The sequence below is a fragment of the Atheta coriaria genome, unplaced genomic scaffold (genome assembly GCF_025399875.1).
Source record: "Atheta coriaria isolate IRGN ID8LTWV9N9 unplaced genomic scaffold, Caltech_Dcor_3.1 hic_scaffold_9_pilon, whole genome shotgun sequence".
Lineage (NCBI taxonomy): Eukaryota > Metazoa > Arthropoda > Insecta > Coleoptera > Staphylinidae > Dalotia > Dalotia coriaria.
Window position 1 is genome coordinate 6,439,536 of NW_027045451.1, and position 23,941 is coordinate 6,463,476.

The 23,941-nt window shown below is 35.4% G+C and overlaps 7 protein-coding genes across 9 annotated transcripts; 1 reads left to right on the forward strand and 6 right to left on the reverse strand.

The window, feature by feature from the left end:
• Positions 1 to 76: 76 nt before the first annotated feature.
• Positions 77 to 4,882, reverse strand: LOC135798050 (adenylate cyclase type 10-like). Of its 3 annotated transcripts, none has more exons than XM_065310732.1 (3): positions 4,193 to 4,882; positions 2,758 to 4,138; positions 77 to 2,448 (listed from the first exon to the last, which is right to left on the reverse strand). In XM_065310732.1, exons 1-3 carry the CDS (start codon positions 4,880 to 4,882, stop codon positions 140 to 142), a joined length of 4,380 nt encoding a protein of 1,459 aa, XP_065166804.1. In that variant the 3' UTR covers positions 77 to 139. The 3 variants fall into 3 exon arrangements, with proteins under 3 accessions (XP_065166804.1, XP_065166805.1, XP_065166803.1); XM_065310733.1 differs by having other exon boundaries at positions 77 to 4,138; positions 4,193 to 4,417; positions 4,500 to 4,617; XM_065310731.1 differs by having other exon boundaries at positions 77 to 4,138.
• A 28-nt stretch (positions 4,883 to 4,910) lies between these two features.
• LOC135798052 (5-oxoprolinase) lies at positions 4,911 to 15,293 on the reverse strand. The gene is made up of 11 exons (XM_065310734.1): positions 14,901 to 15,293; positions 14,059 to 14,223; positions 8,930 to 9,121; positions 8,328 to 8,872; positions 8,072 to 8,272; positions 6,873 to 8,018; positions 6,556 to 6,813; positions 5,883 to 6,492; positions 5,596 to 5,820; positions 5,191 to 5,532; positions 4,911 to 5,138 (listed from the first exon to the last, which is right to left on the reverse strand). The coding sequence occupies exons 1-11, from the start codon at positions 14,928 to 14,930 to the stop codon at positions 4,992 to 4,994; spliced, it is 3,861 nt and encodes a 1,286-aa protein (XP_065166806.1). The 5' UTR covers positions 14,931 to 15,293; the 3' UTR covers positions 4,911 to 4,991.
• LOC135798049 (adenylate cyclase type 10-like) lies at positions 9,150 to 14,029 on the reverse strand. Its single transcript, XM_065310730.1, has one exon. It carries the CDS (start codon positions 13,891 to 13,893, stop codon positions 9,166 to 9,168), a length of 4,728 nt encoding a protein of 1,575 aa, XP_065166802.1. The 5' UTR covers positions 13,894 to 14,029; the 3' UTR covers positions 9,150 to 9,165.
• A 139-nt stretch (positions 15,294 to 15,432) lies between the features above and the next one.
• On the reverse strand, positions 15,433 to 17,987 carry Pgi (glucose-6-phosphate isomerase). The gene is made up of 7 exons (XM_065310738.1): positions 17,815 to 17,987; positions 17,553 to 17,732; positions 17,114 to 17,422; positions 16,775 to 17,048; positions 16,478 to 16,717; positions 15,893 to 16,421; positions 15,433 to 15,821 (listed from the first exon to the last, which is right to left on the reverse strand). The coding sequence occupies exons 1-7, from the start codon at positions 17,970 to 17,972 to the stop codon at positions 15,634 to 15,636; spliced, it is 1,878 nt and encodes a 625-aa protein (XP_065166810.1). The 5' UTR covers positions 17,973 to 17,987; the 3' UTR covers positions 15,433 to 15,633.
• A 120-nt stretch (positions 17,988 to 18,107) lies between these two features.
• Positions 18,108 to 19,300, reverse strand: Prosbeta5 (Proteasome beta5 subunit). Its single transcript, XM_065310963.1, has 3 exons — positions 19,043 to 19,300; positions 18,558 to 18,950; positions 18,108 to 18,493 (listed from the first exon to the last, which is right to left on the reverse strand). Exons 1-3 carry the CDS (start codon positions 19,175 to 19,177, stop codon positions 18,185 to 18,187), a joined length of 837 nt encoding a protein of 278 aa, XP_065167035.1. The 5' UTR covers positions 19,178 to 19,300; the 3' UTR covers positions 18,108 to 18,184.
• A 62-nt stretch (positions 19,301 to 19,362) lies between these two features.
• On the forward strand, positions 19,363 to 21,064 carry RpS29 (ribosomal protein S29). Its single transcript, XM_065310965.1, has 3 exons — positions 19,363 to 19,524; positions 19,837 to 19,936; positions 20,935 to 21,064. Exons 1-3 carry the CDS (start codon positions 19,463 to 19,465, stop codon positions 20,941 to 20,943), a joined length of 171 nt encoding a protein of 56 aa, XP_065167037.1. The 5' UTR covers positions 19,363 to 19,462; the 3' UTR covers positions 20,944 to 21,064.
• Positions 20,864 to 23,637, reverse strand: LOC135798203 (uncharacterized). Its single transcript, XM_065310961.1, has 6 exons — positions 23,368 to 23,637; positions 22,011 to 22,307; positions 21,704 to 21,952; positions 21,436 to 21,636; positions 21,201 to 21,379; positions 20,864 to 21,137 (listed from the first exon to the last, which is right to left on the reverse strand). Exons 1-6 carry the CDS (start codon positions 23,465 to 23,467, stop codon positions 21,084 to 21,086), a joined length of 1,080 nt encoding a protein of 359 aa, XP_065167033.1. The 5' UTR covers positions 23,468 to 23,637; the 3' UTR covers positions 20,864 to 21,083.
• Between the last annotated feature and the right edge of the window lie 304 nt (positions 23,638 to 23,941).

The window sequence follows — 23,941 nt, forward strand, 5'->3', positions numbered from 1 at the left end:
TTCCTACTTTAAAATTTTTCTGATTTAAACCTAGCAGTTTTGAAATTAATCAATCAAAAACATTAAACAATTAACATTTGGAAAATTTTAATGAGACCAACATATAGCAACTATTTGCTTGCCTCATTTATTAATTTATTTAAATTTTTATTATCGGATAGGGTAATAAAACCTGCGCCCATTGACTTTCACTAAAATACTTGATATCTTCCAATTCGACATTTAGTCGTTTTTTATAAGAAGATATATATAAATGGTGACTACCACTCCAATAATTTCGTACTTTCCTCACCAAACACTGATAGTAAACATTTCCTTGTTCGATACTAATTTTCTCCGCTTTTCGTAATTCTTTCTCAGCTTTTTTCGCTCTTCCCTCAAGTTGATATTTCCACGCTTTTAAACAATACAACTTGGGATAAAAAATTGGCATATGTTTAATACATTTACTCGCCATATCTATTTGTTTCTTTAAAGATGTCTTAAGACTCGTATAACTTGAATTATCCTCCATTTTAGAATACATTTCAATGAGTTCACCTTCAATGATATTCAATTGTATACGCATCACAATAGGTCTTCTCAAAACATTCAGATTCAAAGTACATTTTGGTTTGTACTTTTCTGCACCTTGGTATAATTCGGACTTCATCAAGTGTAAATATAACAAAGACGATAAATAGTGTTTAGTCCAGCATGTATGTCGAGTCTGTTCATAATTCAAATAAATGACAATTTCTTTCACAAGAGAGCGAATAGGAACATACGAGTAACCAGTTAATATTGTAATCCCCAAAGCATTTGAAAAAAAGCATTCCGGAGATGCATCCATGGCGTTTTTGTAAATCACTCGCATAATATCAATGAATTGCTTGAAACGCAAAGTGTACGTAAATAATAAACTGAACCAAATGACCACTTCATAATTGGATGAGTCCACGTAAAATCTAAGCGTGAAATCAACTATCCGATAACACATACTAATCGATTTCTTCAACTGCCCACTTGATACTTTCAATTCAAAATCAACGACGAGTAAAGTCATTAAATGTTTAGCGTAATATCCACGATCATTGCAATAATTCAGCAGCAATTCCTTTGTGACATATTTTTGCAATTTTTCACATACTTCTTTATCTAAACCATATCTATATAAATCGATCACATTGCAATATGCTTCGAATAACATCGGAATACGTTCGTTTATTTGACTCAGCACCCATGTACTGTACCGGGCACATTTTCTTGCAATTGGTAATTTTCCTTCTATGGAGAAAATTCTTGCACATATAATAAAACACATACCAACTTCCCATCGCATCCATGTCTGTTTTATTATCACTCTATTACGTCCTTTCATATTGACCAAATATGACTTCTTTAATAAACATTGAAAGTTGTTATATTTAAATGCCACTGATGGTATATTATATTGTCTCATGGCTAAAGTAATGTGTAATTTAGCTTGGTTTATTTTTCGTAGTTTTATTAATGCAGTTGCCAACATCATTGAAATTCGTCCAATGCTAAACTTCCTATAGTTTGCTGAAATTTCACATTTTTCTAAATTAACATTAACCATGCATAACTCATAAGCTTCTCGCAATACAGCGATTCCTTCTACTGCATTATGAGTTATCACCAATAAATATCCATAAATCGACGAATAAAATATATGTTTTCCTAAATGTTTAGCACTTCTGCTGTGATATATCAAATTCTTGAAGACATATAAAAGCATTTCGAAGCAATTGCATCGTAATGGATTGAATGCTTGTCTTAAAGGTAAGACATACTTGCAAGTATTAGTTTTATGACACTGACATGCATCATATACTAATCTACGAATGCATTGTTTAATTCCTTCGGATGATTTTGCTCTGCAACTTGTTACTGCAATACTTGAATCAGCGCAGTAGGTTAAAATATCTTTATACTTTGCAGCCACAATAAAACTGTTAACTGGGTCACGTAGACATGTTGGGCAAAAATGTGCAGTGTTTTCCAAAACATCCGTACATAGAAGATGTAAATCTTTCTTTTGATTTTCTGGGATCATACTGTATGCAATATTTTTTATATCTATGTGTTTGAGGTGTAGTAACTTGCAATGGGTATATTTTTCATTCGGTTGAATTTTTGCCATTTCTTCTTTGCTCATATGACAACGACAACAGAATTTATCATCGTCGAAGGTGGTGCATCCACATTCAAAAATACCTTCGGTGAACATTATTTTAATTCCTTGAACTAGTACTTTTTCACTTGGTGATCGCAGAGCTATCGATAACATATCTCTGGTAAAGAAAGTGCCCAAAACTGAACTTGTCCTTAGAATTGTTTGCTCAAAAGGAGGCAATGAGTAATAAACTTCTTTTGTGATAGCTTCTATTGTACACTTATCACGAATATCTTCTCCACTTTTCTTGTCGATTCGTATAGTCAAAACTGCAATTGGATTTTGCAACGTAGGAAATAAATCTTTGTGTATAATCACATAATTTGATTCGAGTTCATTCTTAGAAATGTATGCTATTTGATAGTTTTTACAATCGAGTAAATATTTTAAGCAACTTTGTACATATCCAGGTAAACCCAAACAGGTTGATGTTACTAATGCAGAAATTTTCTTTTCTATTGCTACTACTCCCAGTAATGTACAAGCCAGAGTATTTATCGATTCATCCGAGATTGGTTTCAGGGTTATTAATTTTACATAAGGATTTTTTTCTAAAGTTTTTTTGAAATTATGATTACCTGATGAGAACTCAGAGGAAGCAAATAGTTTCAACCTGCAACTTTTCAATACAATTTCTAATATTTCCCAACTTTGATTATCTATATAATGAAGATTTTTAAGAATAATCACTTGTGCCCGATTGTCTTCAAATAATAACATATTCTGGAAGTGTTTCAGAATGTTACATTTTGACATGGAATCTTCGTTATTATTATATGAGTTATTATGCCAATTTGCCAGTTGTGTTGGCAGTTTAAAAAATTGATTCATATCTTCATACGTTGCACTTTTTAAACTATATAATTGTTCATAGATACGGAATATTGTTGAATATGGTGTACTGGTACCATTTCGTATTGTAAGTGACACCACATGAAAGTTTTCTGAGTCTGAACACCGACTTTTAACGAATCGCAATAAAGTGGTTTTTCCAATCATTTGACAACCTTCAAACACAATTCCTTGGGAAGCAGACGCATTACTCTGCAGTATTTGTAGAATTAAATTTACTTCGGCATCTTTCTCAAAAAGATCTTTTTCATGTATACTTTTGTATTCCATGTAATCTATACTTTCATCGTATTCCATCAATTGCCCATTATCAAAATCAACATTACATTTTCTTTTTCTTATACATCTGAACATAAACGCAGACAATTTCGAGAATTTAAATGTTTTGTAGTCACATATCACTTTCCCTTTGCTACGTTGCAGAATTTTGAAACCTTTGTTCAGAACAGACCCAATAGCAACGTAATCACGACGAAACGGATGACCAACAACTCCACAATATAAATATCCTTGAAATATGCCTACTGATATATAATTGACACCCGGTGTGTTTTGAAATTGTTGACTCATCTTGTATCCTGTTTTTAAAGCACGGTTACATTCCATATCTTGTCGAATACCTTCTATTCCACTCATTACGATTATTTTAATTTCGGTAGTTACCTCAAACATGTATATGAATCCATGGGTACCTTCGATTGATTTGTTCACTTCCGTGTAGACAAATTTCACGAATGCCGAACTCATGGATTTGAATGAATTGGGGATAATAGTAATTATTTGTGCAGTTACTGTGGTTATTTCTGTTAGATATTCTACAGGTTGATGTTCAGATATGTGTTTCTGAACTCTTCGAAAAACAAACGGACTGATTCTATAAAAATCTTCAAAACGCATCGCGTTTCCTATTGCTTCTCTTGGTGGAATTTCTTTTACAAACATATTTGTTAAAGTTGTCAATGTTTCTATTGAATCAGTTTGACGATGATTGTGCATAGTTTTCAGAAATTCTAAGTGTTTATCAATTAACTGAAGGACTTCCACTTCTTTTATATCAAAACTTTCGTTGACATCACGTTGAGCCGCTTTATGGGGAATTTTTCCTTCCTAATTAATTTAATAGCAGTTTAACACAAATTAGAATAGAAGTTTAATACTTACAAGAAGTTTTATCATTGATTCGTTAATTACTGTAACTTTATATCGGTTATGTATCATATGTGCCCAAGCTTTGGTTGAAATCAAAATCTCGCCAGCTTTGACCACACTACTCAATTGGTCTAATTCTTCAAAAGGTTCTCCACGAAAGAGCAATGACTTTTTATCTGATCCACAACAAATAGTGTCAATATTACCGCTTGTAATCATCATTTTTATATTCAATTTCTGTGGTAGAAAAGTATCAAAATTTCCAAGTGCCCTTCTAATAATATCGGCGCATAAAACAACTAAATGTAAAACTTCATACAAAGACTGATCTGAGGAAACCTCCCACAAATTGAGACATTTATCACCGTATATTTTCAAAACATCTCCACCCCAATAACCCACTGTTTCAAAAATAGCGCTGAGGAATGCATTCAATGTGAATGTCAGTTTGTAGATACCAGCTTCATGTAAAATGTTGTATTTTTCGATAAGTCGATGCATGCCTGTAATACGGATGTCCAACAAGACACCTACGAATGGTGTTTTATCCGAATTGATTACATTGTGAGTGAGGATGTAAGTCGGGCAAAAAGTACAAATTAGTTCCATTTGTTTCTTTAAACTTGCAAGTTCCAGTCGTCTTAAACGTTTATGCTCTTGTCGTTCAAGATGATCAGCATTATTCTCAAATCGGATTCTCATGTTAATAAATATTTTATTAAAAACACTATTGTATAACGAGGTATATTTATTTTGAGCTCAAATCACGTACAAACGAGTTGAAACGTCACAATTGTGCCTGAGTGACGTTTTAAACGCCTTCTTGTGACGCTTTGTAGTTTTCTAAACTACCACGCACAACTAACATTGGTTTCTTTGTTTGTGCATCTTTGCTTGTTGCTTCATCGGTTTTTGAGCCATAGCCTCCTCCTCCGGGTGTATTAAGTGAAAATACATCCTGAAAAAAAAAGTTAAAACAACAGTTTTGTGATAAACTTAAAAATAAATACCCCTGGGCCCATTTCAATGGTATTCTTTGGTCCAAGATTAATTATCCGCCCATCTACACGTTCAACTAAATTTAGCCCTCGTTGACCAGGTTCTCCTCCATTTAATCCATATGGAACTGTTACACGACGTTCACTCAAGATTGAAAGGGTGATTGGTGCACGGAAGCATATCTCCCTGACAACTCCATCACCTCCATTAAATTGGCCTTTACCACCACTATTTGGGCGTAACATGAATTTTCGTACGAATACAGGGTATCTGCGTTCAATAATTTCGATATCTGTTATTCTCGTGTTGGTCATGTGAGTGTGTACACCAGACATTCCATGCCATGTTGGACCCTGAAAATGTGTAATATTAATAATTATAATAATGAAGTTTTTGAATAATATCTGAATTCTTACCGCCCCACTACCACCAGCCACTGTTTCGTAGTTTCCAAACTTTTCATTACCAAATGTTACGTTGTTCATACATCCCTGTGATGCGGCCACAGCTCCAAATGCTTTCAAAATCACATCGACAACACGTTGAGACGTGGTTACATTACCCCCTACTACTGCTGCTCCCTCACTTGGGTCTAACATGGATTGTTCTGGTACAATGACTTTAATAGGAGCTAAACACCCCTGTAAAATTACATGTAATAAATATCTAAACAACTTTATAATTTTGTCTCAAAATACAATACCTGATTCAATGGTACGTCATGACCAACCATACATCTTAGACAGTAAATCAGTGCTGACAAAGTGATTGCCTTTGGTGCATTGCAATTACCATGTACTTCTACTCCTGTGCCAGTGAAATCACAAACAGCACTACCTTCTTCTTCATTCAATGTGACTTTTAAACATATTGGTGATCCATCATCCATCATATCTTGTGCACACAGTACATTGGTACCATACTTTTCATAAGTCTGTTTGGCAACAGTTCTGAGCATATCTCTAACAGCTAGTTCAGCGTTTGCTTGAATATGTGACATGTAGGCTTGAACAACATCTAATCCATACACATCGATCAATTCTCCAACGAGTTGTATGCCTTTGTGATTAGCTGCTACTTGAGCACGTACATCACTTAAATTATCACTCAAATTGCGACCACCTGCTTTCCTTAACACATCCAAAAACGCTTCTTCTTGGAATACATTTTGTTTAACCAGGAGGAAGCTTATAAAAGCAGCACCTTCGTCCGCTAAGGATTTGGAATGTGGTGGCATTGAACCAGGTGTTATTCCACCAATATCCGCATGATGACCACGGCTTGCAACGAAAAAGATTGGTTTGGATTTGTCTCTGAAATTAAACAGATTTGTTTAGTAATTTCTTCCACTTTCACTAAATTGTTATAGCAAGTACTTATGGAATACAGGAGTAACAACAGTAAAATCTGGTAAATGAGCACCTCCTGCCTTTGGATGATTTGTTAGAATCACATCTCCTTCAGAAATGTTTTTACGAGTTCTCAATTGAAATTGTACTGCTTCTTGCATTGATCCCAAGTGTACTGGTATATGAGGAGCGTTAGAAACGAGTCCACCATCATCGCCAAATAACGCGCAAGAAAAATCAAGACGTTCCTTAATGTTAGTTGATAGTGAGGTTCGCTGCAAAACTCTAAAAGCAATTATTTGGCATTAAAACATTGTTCTAGTATTTTTTCAGTAACTATTTACCTCCCCATTTGTTCAGCTATACTCATAAATCTATGTCCAAAGATACTAAGCTGAATATTATCCAATTCGGTGCCAATTTTTTTGTGGGTACCATCGCCAATATAAATTTTGACATCGCCATTTTTGGTAATTTCTGCTGTGCAATCTGGTAAAACAACAATGGTGCTTAAATCATTCATGATAATGGCTGGCCCGACCACTAATTGTCCTGCTAATAATTCGTCTAGTATATAAACATTCGTTTTTTGATAACCTCCATCAAAATATACTTGATGTGTATGTTTTACTACAGGGGGCTCTTTGCTTTCTTGTATTGCAGTTTCTTCTGCCATTATGCTTTTACCAATACCGCGAACTCGAATGTCATCAACCAACACTTCTCGCTTATCTAACGTAAAACCAAACTCAGTTTTATAGCGGTTTAAGAAAACATCCATAAAATCTCCAAATTTGGTGCCAGGTTTTTCTGAGTTTGCTTGACACATTAAACCAAAATCTGTTCCATTATAACGCAAATGCAAATAATGTTCAAGTTGAATTTGTTCATCTTTAAAACCCTGCTTTTTAAGCTCGTTACGAGAGTCTTCTTCTAATTTATCTAGGCGCTCTTCAAGGAAAGCAAACTCTTTCTCTGTGTATTCCTTTGCGCAGGGTTCTTGTTTTTCACTCACTACATCAGCCAGGGCAATTCCAAATGCCGAAAGAATACCTGCGTATTTATGAATGAGAACAGTTTTCATTCCTAAGGATTTGGCAATAGCACAGGCATGTTGACCACCTGCTCCGCCAAAACAAGCCAAGGCATGACGAGAAGTATCATGTCCCTTAGCCTGTGTTAAGGCTCGAATAGGTCGACACATTGTTTCATTTGCAACTGTAATGAAACCTAACGCTACTTCTTCAACGCTGAGATTTGAGTTTTGCTCTTTGTTTATGTCTGCTGTTAATTTTTCAAATTTAGCTTTAGTTGCGCTTACATCCAAAGGCTGGTCTTCATTTTCTCCAAATATTTTCGGGAAAAAATCGGGTAGCAACCGACCAAGAATTAAATTTGCATCTGTAATGGCTAAAGCCCCATTTTTTCCATAACATGCTGGGCCTGGGTGAGCACCGGCTGATTCAGGACCCACTACATACAACCCAGACCTAAATTAAGCTCAATTAGAACATTTCATTAATACAATCTATAATCTTACTACCTGTAGAACAACATTGATCCACCACCGGCTGCAACAGTGTTAACATCTAATTGAGGTGCTTGTATAGTAACCCCAGCTGTTGTAGATTCATAGACCTGTTCATAATGACCATCAAATCTAGAAACATCAGTAGAGGTACCACCCATATCAAAACCTATCACAGGAAGTTCCGTTTCTTTCTTCCATGTTGTCAAAGCATATCTAAAATAGTAAATTTAATATTTTCAAGTATTTATTAATTCGTTTTTTTATTTACCCTACGACACCACCCGCAGGACCAGACAAAACCGCTCTGGAACCATTGAAACTCTTCATCGGTGTCAATCCTCCGTCGCTTTGCATGAACAAAACATTCGTACCTTCTAATTCGTTTTTAAAACCACCTGTAAATCCTTTCAGATATTTTTTAATATGCGGGGTGAGGTATGCATCAGCACATGCCGTAAACCCTCTAGGTACTAATCGTACCATTGGCATTATGTCATGTGACAATGAAACATGTTCAAAACCAATTTCAGTTGCTATTTCACCAATACGCAATTCATGCTCAGCAACAGCATAACTATGCGCTAATGCAACCGCCACACTGTTGATCCCACTTTCACGCAGTTTTTCTAAATCTTTTCGTAGTTTATTTTCATCCAATTCTTTCAAAACCACAAATGTCTCTCCAGTATTACCCTTTACACGCTTACAATTTTCTATCAACGAATCAAGTTTGCATATATCTGATTGTTCTGGTATAATACGACAATCAGCTTCTACAACTGCTTTGTAAAGCAATTCAGGTCTTTGAATTTCCTACAGTAAAATATAATTAGTAGATATTGATAAAATATGTTGATATATAATACCTACCAAGTCAAAAATATTTGGTCTTGCTTGATTTCCAATAAACAAAACATCCCTAAAGTTCAAATTAGTAATAAACGCCATTGATTCACCCTTGCGCTCTAAAAGCGCATTCGTGGCTACAGTGGTACCCATACGGACCCATTCAATTTGAGAACTATCCACAAGTCCATCACTACCAACAGCTTGACCAGTTTCCTAAAATAGTCCAAGAAAACAACACACATTTAGTTTTTAATGATTTATTCTACATTATCCGCATGAAGAAATTGAATAATTTGTTTCTCTGTATAATTATCAGCTTCTAAATAAGATATTTGCGGTCTATTCTCATATTTGATGGAATAACCACCATTCCAACAATTGAAAGAAGCAATTCCTTGATATTCCACCAAATAATTCTTGCATTTTGTTGCTTCTTGTCGCATTCTCTTCATAAACTTTAGAGATTTTCTTTTGTGTCCTGTTATTCTTGCTAACCATGATTTTAGATAATAAAACATCGGTAAATATACTGTATATTGCTTACAGGATTCCCTAAGTAACATAAGATGAGTATTAATTCGTCTTACTTCCACTTCGGCTGTGGTATTCTTTTGATGATAGCTATACACATATTGCTGGAGCTTACATTGTATGATAAATATCATTTCGCACATTGGAATTGAAGATTTCACTTCTTTCGGATTCCAGATATTGTCACCTTTCCATTCTTCAGATTTATAAAACTTGCCAAGCCTGAAGTAGTGAAGTTGTACCAATGTGAATAAAAATTCATTCACACGTTTAGATTTGCCTTTGATGCGTTTTAACTGCGATGCAAAATTGAGTATCGCATCAATTTTTTCAATAGAGAAACCAGTTGATAAATAAATAATAAACGCGACAATGTAGTAGATTGACATGTAGTTAACAGTGTAATGCATTCTTCTTTTATAAATTTTCATCACATCGCCAGCATCACGAATTCTTCCATTGTATATAAGCAATAGTGGTAAATGAAAAAATAATCTTGATTCAAATGCAAAGTAATCAAGACGTGAGCATATATCTAACATGCGATAACCAATGCGTATTCCTTCCGTGATATGTCCACAAACATAGTGTGATTCAAGCAATGATTCCATCAAAACAATAGTTGTATTTACATGGTTAATATCTCGATTACTGAAGTTATAAAGTATCTCTTGAAATACATGTTTTTGTAGTTTTTCCAATTTTGATCTTTCATTAGACGTTGAATATATTTCAATAATATTACAATAAACATCGCATAAAAGTGGTACGTTAGAATTGACTGCTTTCAGACAATGTAAACTATGCAAGGCTGCAGATTTAGCTAAGGACCATTTACCTTCAAGTGTGAATATTTTCGCACAAAATGCTAAAGCATTACCACAATCAAATCTAAACCATGTGTTGTCATATGCTTCTGCATACATTTGTCTAATATTCACCACAAATGTTTTCTTGAGTAATTCGTGGAATGTGCGATATTCTAATGCTAAGCTCGGGATGTTATACTGCCTCAACGCAATTACTATGTGATTTTTAGCAACGTGTACCTGTCCGAGTGCAAGATGCGCTTGTGTGAGACCAATATGTGTCCTTCCCAATATAAATATCTTATATCTGGATAGCACAGGATCCTGTTTTATTTCATTAGCGTCCGCTAAACACAATTCGATAGTTTCTCTAAAGTAAGAAATTGCATTGTAGAAATCATGTACAGCCATCAAAATAAATCCGTATTTCATTGTGTAATATACCAGTTTACCAGTATGTTTGCCTTGATCCGCGTGAAATTTTAGACTCTGAAAGACGCTACTCCAAATTTCAAAGCAGTTACACTTTTGAGTAGTCCTACTTGGTCTCTTGTAAATATCACTGGCGTATCTTTCAACGTAAGTGCCAAACATTGAATTCCTCACTACTTTCTTCATATTCCCATATTCAGGTTCAGGAAGACTACTATGTTTGTACGCTTTTCTTGGGTCTGTACAATATTCCATAACTGTTTTATATGAGGAGGAATGCATGATGAATAAACTTGGTTGTTTCGTACAGGTCGGACAAGAATGTTTTGAAGATTCCAATACTTCAGTACACAATAAATGTAGTTCTTTCTTCTGATTACCTGGTAGCAAATCATAAGCCACTTCTCGAATACTTTTGTTTTTAAAATGTATTATCTTGCAATAAGCATATCTTGGTAGCGCTTTTGCCTCACCAGCAAGTGAAGACCGTTTGAAATAGCACCGACAGCAAAATTTTACATATGCAGAACGTTCCATATCACTGGCATTCACATATTTACTCCCACATTCAAAAACTTCTTCTTCAAACAACTGCATTACAACTTTTGCCAATTGTTCTTCAGGTGGGTACTGCATGGCAACCACAAGTAATGATCTGCTAAACATTTCACCGATTACCGATGCGGTTTTAATCACTAATTGTTGATATGGTGTAAAAGAATCAAACAAATCCATTGAAATTGCTTGCAGGGTTAATTCTTGACCGATATGTCTGTATCTATCTGAAAACTCGACGATAGCAACAATATCACATGGATCCGTGTTTACTTCAACCGGGAATATGAAACGCGTGTAATCTTTTTCTGAATTGTTGATAATTTTAAGTTGTAAGGAGCCGTTATTGACCAGACGTAGAATAGAACTTTGGATATATCCAGGTCTACCTCCACAGCTACGAATTAGAAGGTATTCCAAGTGATTTGGTATTCCAACAGCATCCAAAAACATGCAAGCTAACACAGCTACATATCGTGGTGAAATTGGTCCTACTTCATAAAAGTTTAATGATTGTAATTCTCTTAGACTTTCTTGTACGTTCCATGTAGCATCCTCCCAGCAAGCTGTCATAAAAAGTTTAATGATACCTTCATCAAGGAACACTTGTAAGATGTCCCAACTTTGCATATCTATATATTGAACATTATCAATGAAAAATATCGTCCCTACTTCACTATTTGCTTGTATAATTTGTCGAAAAGTTGTGAGAATATTATACTTGAATACTGACACATCATATCGTGGAAACCACATGTACAAATCAGGTTTAAATAACTGTCTTGGCAGATTAGGCAGAAGCGTAACATTCGATTTTATCATTCCTAAACAATCGAATAGTTTGTCATATAGTTTCGTTATAGTTAAGAATGGAACGAAGGAATTACTATTCAATTCAATGGAGATGATAGTTGGTCCAGATCCAATTTTTCGTAATGCTCTTATTGACTGGAGTAAAATTGAAGTCTTGCCAATTTTTCTCGGCCCATGGAAACAAATACCATTATATTTCACCCATAAACTTTCGGCACTATTAAAAATCACATTGCGAATCATGTTGAATTCTTTTACGCGGCCAAACACAGTTAATTTCTGTCTACGTTTATCATCATAGTCATCGAAAGCCTCGTTGTATTCATAGATACTGCCAGCTTCTTCAATACCTTTAAGTTTTACTGTGCTTTGTAATCTAAAGTAAAATGAAGCCAATTGTGAATGTTTGAATGTTTTGTAGTCGCAAATCACTTTGCATGGGTAAGCAATCATCATTCTAGCTGCTTTGTTTACTTCTGTTCCTATCACAGTATATTCTCGACGGAATGGATGTCCTACGACTCCACAATAGACTAATCCTTGAGTGATGCCAATTGAACAGGAATCTACATTTCGTACGTTTTCGGTGATCATTTTTCGTATATTATAAGCACTGCGAAGCGCATGTTGACTTTCCATTTCGTGCCGTATTCCACGCAATCCAAAAAGCACCAGGATCATGAAATCTTTATCAAAGAGTGATAGTTTATTCACCACACCCAGAGATTCGCCCACAATGCGACATATTATGTTATAAGAATTATGACACATTTCTATCATATACTCGGGTTCTCTGGAAATTGGAACGATGTTTATAAATTGTATTGTAACTTCACGCATTTCTGTCAGGTATTCAACTGGTTGACTTTCATCAACTTGATCTTGTACAGGTTTTATGATGAATGGTCTTAATTCATCAATGGTCCAATATTTTGGTACGTCTTTTATTACCTCACGTTTGGGTAAAGACCTAATGAATAATTCTATAATTTTACTCATTGTTGAATTGGATTCGAAGGATCTTTTAACATGGATGTTTTTTCTGTGTGCTAAATGTTTTACAACTTGTTCCAGAACCTCAGCAGTTCGTTCTTCAAAGTAAATACGTTTTTGTTCTTCGTTTTTCCGGTAAATTGTCTTCCAGACTTTTACGTTGCCGTTTTCTGCTTCGGTGGTGACATAACGATCGTGTAACATGTGTGACCATGCTGCTGGTGATATTACAACATCACCACTTACGCTAACATATTCTGCATTCTTGACGTCATAGATTGCTTGACCGACGATTACGTAGTTCTTTGTTACACCGGATCCTATCACCGCAAAGTCAACATTTCCGCAAGCAATTGCTAGTTTCACTTTGAGCATGACATTAACTTCTGTTTCGAAGACACCTAAATTTTTTTGGATGATTAATGCACATACTACTACTACGTGAAGTATGTCATATGCAGATTGTCCTTGCTTGACTTTCCAAAGTGCCAGGAATGCATCTCCGGAAAATTTTAAAATATCACCACCGAATAAATGAATTACTTCTACGATGGCCCCGATGTAAGCGTTCAATGTGGCCGTAAGACGATAAATTCCTCCTTTGCCAGTTTTATTGTATTTTTCTGTAAGTGGTGTAAATCCAGATACATCAGCGAATAATAAAACTCCCACACAACTTCTTTGTTGTCTATCTTGTTGATAATTCAGGATTTCGTTCGGTACGAAAGTCGCAAGTACTTCTAACTGACGCTTGAGTTGAAGTAATTCTATGCGTTTTATTAAATCAGGTCCGTGGAAGCGCATAGACGCGCATTGTAAATGTTTCGGTACTTTGCTCATGTGCAAATCCATAAGAACAATAATAATGGATATAAAATGTGTAAAATGAAAAGTAAAAAGTGTTCTGAATACCTTTCAAAAACTGATGTGATCAGGAATGACATTGTATATCAATAAAACATTATATGTCAATAAAACATTGAACAAATAAAAATATATAAAATGCCAAAAACCAACCTGTTCCAAAATTCGGCGAATGCCTTCAGTTGGCGCATCTTTATAGTGCGAAGGATATTCGGAGAGTAGTTTGTGTACCACAATCTTTCCATCGGGACAACGTGCGAAGACATCGGTGAAAGTTCCTCCGCGGTCGATCGCAAACTGGAACTTGCCGGATGGCGTCTAATGTAAACAAGAATAACAAGAATATTAGTAACTATTGGTGATTAAAAAAGAAAGGCATATTACTTTGGTTCGATTGGTTGTATTTGATTGAATTGAATATTGTATAAATATTTTCCAACGCCGATTATTTTGAAATTTTGTCGTAATTGAAATAGTTGCAAACTTACACATAATATTGTCATATTTTCAAATTAACAAATGCAACAGTTAAAAATAGCAAAATACGTGATATTGTTGATTTACATTATACTGTCGTGACCTTCAAACACCCGTTTTGTTTATCTGTGTTGGAGAAATTATATAAGACGTTAAAAATTAAACAAACAAACGTGAATTCACAGTGGTAATAGGTTATTAAACTCAATTTAAATAGGTAACAATTATATTTGCAATCACTGTTTAAAGTTTAATCAAATAGTAATAGTTTGCGAGTAAATTATTGTAATTTAAGAACTAGTACAAAGTTTGATAGTTTGAATTAGCTCGTAGAAGCGAATTGAGGCCAAACTCTAAACCAAAAATAAATTAAATAAATAAATCAATGAGTAGCTAAGTAATACTTCTACATGATTAACAAAATGATAACATTCGGTATATTTGAGTTCAAAGGCACAGCTTTGACTTATCGATTTGTTGATGCGACATGCGCTAGATGCGCTAATTTGCCCACTAACCTTGTCCATATAATATTGCATTTTTCCCATTGTGAATCAGCGACGAAACTCGGTCACACTTGTTGGCAATTGGCCAATAAACAACACAGTGCGGTGCCGTGCTTTTATGCACTCTAAACACTTTGCAATCAGAGATATACACCCGCACTTGAGATAAGACTTGTTGTCACGTTGGATATAACACTGCTTGAAATAATCACCATCTAAATAATTACTTCCAGTATGTTGTGTGTGTAATTATGCTTTGAAGTTTTAGATTTAAACAGAATCATATTACAATATGCGTTGTATTCAGCCGAGGCAAGGCCGAATAGTTAAATGAGTAGCGCTCGGGTCGTTTGCTTTACTCGACGCTTTCCACGCTGTGCACACGTATTTTCTGCTATAACAAACAAGCACATAGTCAACTAACGCTTGTTAAATCAAAATGATATAACGACCGGTTTAATATTACCAAATAAACACAGTGATTTAGATAAGATATTTCTACTTTCTGGAAAATTTACAAAATGGTGGCTAAACAATCAAAACCATTTTAGTACAACCTTTATTATTATTACTATATAAAAATTATAAAAATGTCTGTATAATTTGTGCAACATGATCCAACTTTTGTGTTTTTATTACCCACGGTGACCTAACACAGGAATATCAATAGAAATTATAATTTTAACCGGCTAACCACCTCGTTTTAGTGAAATAACTCATTGTATATAACAATGGTTTTCTTTTCTTAACGATTTGCTTTAATGAAGTTGATCAGGCCATTTGTAGATCCATCGTGCGATTGAACCTGCTTATTATCAACCAATTCCGGTTCGATTGCTTTCGCCAATTGCTTTCCCAACTCGACGCCCCACTGGTCAAACGAGTTGATATTCCAAATGATACCTTGTGTAAAGATCTTGTGCTCGTACATTGCTAAAAAGGAAACAAAACATTAATTATTAAATTTAGGTTGAATCGCCTTTGGTTAAACTTTCTGTGCATACCTATTAAAGCACCCAATGTGAAAGGTGATATTTTCTGAACCATAATACTATTCGTTGGTCGGTTTCCTTCAAAAACTTTATGCGGCAAGATTTGTTTAATTTGATCAGCAGACATGCCACTTTGTTGTAATTCAGCTTTTGCTTCATCGACCGATTTTCCTTTCATTAATGCTTCGGTTTGTGCTAAGAAATTGGCCAACAAGATACGATGATGTAGGCCATTTTGTACCGGATTGTGCGTTTGCACAGAGGCGATGAAATCAGCGGGGATAAGGCGTGTTCCCTGATGAATTAGTTGATAAAATGCATGTTGGCCATTTGTTCCCGGCTCGCCCCAGACGATTGGTCCCGTACTGCAATTGACACGTGCACCATCACGGGTAATATACTTGCCATTGCTTTCCATATCACCTTGTTGAAAATATGCAGCGAATTTATGCAGGTATTGGTCATAGGGCAAGAGTGCATGTGTTTCACTACCATAGAAGTTCGAATACCAAATTCCCAACAAAGCCAGAATAACTGGTGCCTATAAAATTGTAAGAATTATTAGATATATAATTGTGCTTTATGTAAGTAAATTACATTTCTTTCCAATGGTGCAGTGGTAAAATGATTATCCATAAAGTGAGCACCTTCCAACAACGCTTCAAAGTTGTCATATCCAATGTTCAAGCAAATCGATAAGCCGATAGCGCTCCACAACGAATATCGACCGCCAACCCAGTCCCAGAATTGGAACATATTTGCAGTATCAATGCCGAACTCTCTAACTTTAACTTCATTAGTAGACAATGCAACAAAATGTTTGCCTACAGCTTTCTCCTGCGAATTATAGGTATAATAAGTATAGGAAATGCATAAATATTTAATTAAACTTACATCTTTAGCTGTTTCCAAAAACCACAGCTTTGCAGAAAGAGCATTTGTAATAGTTTCTTGTGTAGTGAATGTTTTTGACGCAATAATAAACAAGCATGTTGCCGGATTAACTTTCTTCAGAACTTCAGCAATATGTGATCCATCAATGTTTGATACAAAGTGGGACTTTAGACCTTGTGAATATGGTTTCAATGCATCAGAAACCATCCATGGACCTAAATCTGAGCCACCAATACCAATGTTCACAATATCAGTAATGGCCTGACCAGTATAACTAAAATATGAGTAGATATTGTTGAAATATAGATAATCACAGTGTTTATAACTTGAAATATGTACCCTTTCCATTCTCCAGATAAAACAGCTTTAGAAAAACGTTGCATATGTGCCAGCTCAGCTTTTACATCTGGCATAACATCCTTGCCATCCACAATAATAGGTTTATTAGATCGATTTCTGAGTGCAGTGTGTAACACTGCTCTGTTCTCAGTGAAATTAATCTTTTCGCCTGCAAACATCATATCCCTGAACTGCTCCACCTTTCTTGACCTTGCCAGATTAAATAATTTCTGCATGACATTCGAGTCCACTCTATTCTTTGAATAATCCAAAAGAATATTTCCATCTTTAGGTGTTGGAATTTGTAAACTAAAAGAATAGATAATCTAGTTTAGTGAATTTAGTGAAAGTTACACTCAAACTTTCAAGATCAAACGAAGGTCAAACCAAAAGTTTAACTTCACGCCTTGTTTTTTAATAAAAACTTATTGTTTCATACCTGTAGTCTTTAAATCTGTTTGCGTCGCAGGCGAACAAATCTCGAATAACCAATTTTTGGCCATACTTATCGCGATACTCAGCGAGCTCGCTCCAGGCCGGATCGTTCGTTACGCTGTTAGGATCCATCGTTGTCCCGGTCACCTCTAGAACTCCGCTCGTCGGCTGGCACTTACACTTGCTTTTCAAATTCGAACGGAAAATATTGCGATAGTAGTGGAGGAGGTAATTGTCGAGTAACGTAGTCAACACTGTGTACTTACACAATCGCATGTTTGTTGTCAGACGCGTGAGTGGTTTGGGGCCGAGTTGGTGGGATACGAACATTGTAATCACAATTTTCATCAAATTGAAAACTATTTTCATCAAATTGAAAACTATTTTCATGATCTTCTGCATTTGCCCCTTGATTATTATGCATTTTAATTCATGATTGTCATTCATCATTAAATTTTGATATTATTTGCAATATTTTAACAATTGAACTGACACAATCAGTTGAAATGTATAATCTGTAGTAATCAAGGAACTTGCTATCTTAAATAAAAACAAAATCAATTCTTAAGAAAGTGTATTTCCAAAATAAGTAAGGACATAGAAACATAATATTATATAATTGATTATTATTTAAAGTTAGATGGTGTTCTCTGCTTTCTTCTCCTCAGCATATTTGTAGTGCAAGTCCATGCAATCGTTGTTATCGATATGCACCCAACCGTTTTGAGTCATGTGATAGACGCGGACGATACCACCAGAATAAGCGTCGCGATGCGTAGCATGGTAAATCGCTCTACGGCCTAAATCATGTGCCTCATCATCAGTTAAATCCCATTTATATCCGGCGTCCAAAACACCAAACGCGTAAATTGAACCGGAACCAACCGAAAATACTTTGCCTGGGGTTCTAGTACCTTCAGAGTCCAAATAGTACATCTGTGGTCCCTGCAAATTGTTCATATGTTTTAATTAACACAATAGTCAGTTTATTTTACTTGTTGGTACATACTCTCTTGTCCCATCCAGCTAACATCATACCCATGGACAAACCCATCCCCTTGTAGTTATATACCATATTTGACATTAATTTGGAGGCGGCCGCTACAGAAATGCGCTCGCGATTGCGCAATTCATACATTCTGCATTGCTTTGCAAGAACTCTGTCCCAATATACACAATCAGCAGCACCACCAGCTAGGGTACCTAATAAGTACTGATTGATTTCAACAATTTTTTTCATTGATTGTGATCCAATGAAAGCACCGGCAGTGGCGCGTGAGTCCACAGCCAAAACAACACCACCTTGGTACTGGAAGCCAAGTGTAGTGGTACCATGATCAAACTTTATCTTGATTTCTTTGCCTGTTTCATCAACAGCATACTTTGATAAAGCTGTTGCTGGCTGTAAATAGATGAACAAACAAAAAGGCATAAGAACATCCCTACTAGAGACTTATTTTAGATTTTTTTACATAATTGTAAAGAAATACATACATTGTTGAATGGTGGTGCAGCTAATTCCATGTGATTGGTAAAGTTGCGGCTCATTTGGACGACATCACTATCGAACAAATTCCCACCAGTGTGAGAATCAAAATTGTTGTAACCACATACTTCAGCTAAAGCCATTTTTCAAGTTGTTTAACAATTTTCCGGCGTCTTCAAAATGACACTGCTAAAAACATTCGCTGAGTAATTCAATATAACCTTAAAAACATCTAAAGCAGTTGACCGTAGATCGTTTGTTATCGGATTCTATTGGCAATAGTCGGCAGTAAACGCATGCGCAGTGTATAATTTTAACAGTTTGACGTGGGATCATTGCCGCAAGTGGCGCTAGTGTATTTCCTACGGCGAGTCACTCTTTCCGTAACGTCGGCCATTTCTTTTGCGCTGAAAATTTGTTAACGCACGATGGGTTTCCAAAATATCTGGTATTCTCACCCCCGTAAATACGGTCAAGGATCTCGATCCTGGTAAGCTACAATTTCTTATTTATCAGAAGTAGTTAGAACATTGGTAGACGCAGGAAAATTAAGTTTTAATACAGTTCTAACTTTACTATCAAGTGAGGCCACATGGTCAGTGAAATATAACCCATAGATTCAATTAGCGGTAGTATAAATGCAATTGTAAACAGTGCGTGAGGTTAAATAAGTGCTATCGTTGCTTCAGTTGTCAACTGTAATCTCTTTCTATGTCTTTTGATTGCTTTAAAATCTCCAACTCTGTGTACCAAGTAGAGGTTATGATCGATTGAATGGTAACAATGTTTTCTTCGATTTCAGCCGCTCGTGCTCCAACCGCCACGGACTCATCCGAAAATATGGATTGAACTTGTGCCGTCAGTGTTTCAGAGAATATGCTGGCGATATTGGCTTCAAGAAGGTATGCTCATCAATTTTAATTCATTGTTGCAGTCCTTTTATTAGTTGATTTTTCAAATATTGGAACTTATTGTCTCCCAAGCAGTTGTTAGGAATGAATGGTACTGCCTTTTAACCCTTCAGAAATATCGTGTAGAGAGAATCTCTCACACCTCTCTTAAAACTTTTTTTTCTTTCTAATTTCAAATGGAATGACCCCTTGAAAATTTTTTTACCTTCCTAAAATTTAATTTTTTACAAAATACTGAAAAAATAATTTTTTTTAACTTAAAAAATTAAGGAAAAAAATTATTTATTTATCGTCTGTGAGAGTTTTTCTCATCGCGTAAGTAAAGTTAGGCACAAAAAAATCCGCTATTCGGATGGCTTCGTTTTATTTCGGCTGTCTCCGTAGTTTCCACCCGCCATTTGGCATTTAATTTGTCAAGTTAAACTTAATAAAATAATTTATCTAAATAGAAAATTTCATATTTATTTTGTCCTCGTCAGAATTATATAATTTTTACTTTAATAACATTAATATTTAATTTATATTATTCAAAACCCAATTTTTTATTTTGTATTTTACTTGATGTGTAACCTACAACTATTTTAGTAGGTTTGAAATTTCGCGCTTGGCGCTTGCGCAATAGGCGTGAGATTTTCTCTCATCACGATATTAATGACTATGGTACGGGAGACGTATAGTCTGAAGGGTTAATGAAGACGTAATGTTCTGGACGAAAAATGCGTTTATTAATCAATATTTTTTAAATTATACTACATATGCAATGATAAAATATTCTTGCATTGGCTCATGTTTTGCCAGAGACATTTTAAAGTAGTCTTCCATTGTTGCCTGCATTTGAAACTGTTCAGGCACTGTTGGACTCGGAATTGATTTTATTCACTTGGTTGTACTTTGTCTCTTATTCATTAAGAACACAAATTTTCATTTAATAATTTATTTAAATAATTTTATAGGGTTCTTTTTACAACAGAATATTTTATTTGTTACAGCTGGATTAGATTTTTATAAGGCGGTTGGGTCTTTCCTGGAATTCTACAAGAGCCCTAACATAGTTAAGTGCTGATGTTGTGGCTGGTTGTACAAATCAAGTAAAGATTATGATTTAGTTATAAAACTAAACCGTGTAATGTGCTTAATTTTACGTCGTTATCCTTTCTATAAACCTTCTGGTAGCTTCAGCTGCTCCCACCCTCTAAACAGAAATAGTTTAGTGTTGAGTAATTTAAGTGCGTCTTAAGTTAAGTTTAAAGTTTACCGTTGTGACATCAGCTACAAGAGCTACAAGAGATCTTCGCGGCGGTCTGCAAAACTTTTTCCCACTCTCCTGACAACACAAATTTGGGAAGCAGTCAAGAGTGTTGTTACAAGGCTTTGGGAACAGTTCTCGAGGAGGTGGTGGAGTACACTGCATGTAACTTACGAAATTCCTTAAAGCTGTAAATTTAATTAAGATATTTCGATTCTTTTCAAATAGTTTTTGCGTGTCGTACGTTCTTGGATTCGCTGAGCTCCAGGCAGTCTTTCGATGTTATGAATCGGAGTCCTGCAATAACTTTTTCTATTAAGACTATTCTTCTCCGGGCAGCATATTCTAGGTAAGCAATCTGCATCCGTTTCACATTCTTTTACATCAAATAGTTCCGCGAGTGGCTGTGCCGGACAGTGGCGGTCCACGAGTCCGAAAAGAGCCGCTGAAAAGTTCTAATTATTTTTCAATTATGTCTCATTTCGATTGATGAATAATTGTCGGCTACTTACGCGCATGACTAACTTCTTCCTTCGGCGGTGCAACACCTTGAAGACATACATTGCGACAGCAGAGAAGGTTTCGACCGAAAATGTTGCAATCAGTCTTCTTTGAGCAAGGTAAACTAAAGAAAGGTAACCTGATATTTGCACTTGGGCATACCAACTCAAGCTTTTTACTTGTTGTTTCAATCTTTGGTGAAGCAGTCGTGATGGCTGGTAATTGATTTAAAACTGGACTAACAATTTCATTTGATATTCCTAAATTTCAAAAATAGGTTTGTAAAACTAGTACAAAATTACATGTAAATATAATTACTTGCTGCTCTTTTTGGGACATTCACTGGTGCGGTCGTTTTGGCCTCTGCGGGAATCAGGACGCCTTTAATGCATCGTTCTTTGCAACATGCTAAATTTGGTCCAAAGACTCTGCAGTCTTTTTCATGATTGCATGGAAGACTAAAAATCGGTATACGAATTGGTTCGGGTGGACATTGCAATGTCTTGTATGGTACTTTTGTTGTTGGCGGAATCTTTGTCGTAGCCGGCGTTACAATAACTACATTTCTTGATCGTGCCGTCGTTGGCCTTCCAACTATGATTTCTCTCACGTTAACTGAAACCAGTTGATAGGTAGATCATTAGGTTTTAAGAACAAACATAATTTTACGCAAACGATAAGTGAAGCAACATATTCTAAAAAGTTGCAATTGTGCATCTCACAATCAGTGACATAAGATATTGTGTGAACAGTTCCCATTCTTAAAATATTCATAAGCTATTCATCTTGCATATATTCACTTAACACTCTTTTATTGCTACATTTAGAAAAGAAAATAAATGATGGGATAAAGCAAAATGATGATATACGGTGTTGAAACTATTATTGCGTTAAAAATGATTATTAACATGATCAGCAGATAATAGTTCATTTTATGTGAAACTTTAATTTTAAATTGCGAAACGAAATTTTTGGTAATATGTATATGGACAATGTGGACCAAACCACATTGCAAAATGTCAAAAGTTGGTTTGGTACGATGGAGACCTATTGAGAAATCGATCAGAGAAGAAATAATCTTCGCTATAATTGCATCAAGCTCAGGTGCTTATAAATTTCGTGTGTGTATAATGTGTAAACATGTAATTATTAAAATGAGATTTTTTATACATATACTTGCACATGGTAGTTACAGGTATTACTTGTTATGTAGTTTCTTTGAGATAATAGGACTATGACAATAATACATATAATCATACAAAATTGTTACGCTTTTGTACACATTTTGAAATACGCACTCGGTTGACCATGAATTAATTTTTTGACGCTTGGCGAGGCTAGATGGAGACCACAAGACTTGCAAAAAGGAAAAGTAAGCTGTTTTGCCTTTTACTTTCATTCAGGCAGCTTTGTATTTTAGTTGTTCTGGATTATGGAGCAATCATGTTATGGCAAATGCATAAATTGCAATGTGGCTTTTAATTTAAATAAAACTTCACACATTACGGTATAAAGTTAGATAATAAACGCTCATTTTGAAACTTAATACTAACTTGACAATTTTATCAAACGGGTTAATAAATTAAGGTACTAAAATATCTTGATAGCTAGTAGTTTGAAAAGTATAATAAGTAGTATTCTATAATACGGTTTAAAAATTGTTATGTTTACATACCATTGTCGTTGCTGGTATTCAATAACGTAAATTTTTCCTGTGCCAGTGACACATTGATCAAAACCAATATAAAAATTATTTTATGAATACGCTCCAACATTGTGTACAACTATTCCCGTGAAGATTTAAAAATGTAACTCTTCAATTGCACTTAAATGAAACAGAAGCACTCTGACACTAGCGCGTGGCGGTTGGTTACATGATTGCACTGAGCTCCGATCTTTCAAGAAGCCGATACCGGCCAGCTGTACTGGAAGCGAGCACTTTCCAAATTGCACAGACTCGTGCTAACGTGGGGGAATTATTATTTAACTTTGTTAACAATCGAAACCAGCATTGACCACTTTAACGCGCGCGCGGCTGCTACATGCTTAATTTATAATTGACTGTGGCAAAATACTGCTAATTAAGTGAGACACCGGCGAAGACGCAGGAACAATGGTGCCATCGAGGAAGGAAGTAGGTAGCACGCTAACTGATTTTCATTTTTTGCAAGACAGTTAACTATGGTTCCTTTACGCATTTATCAATTGCTAATCGGAAATCCACGCTTTGGTTTTAGAAATAACGTTGA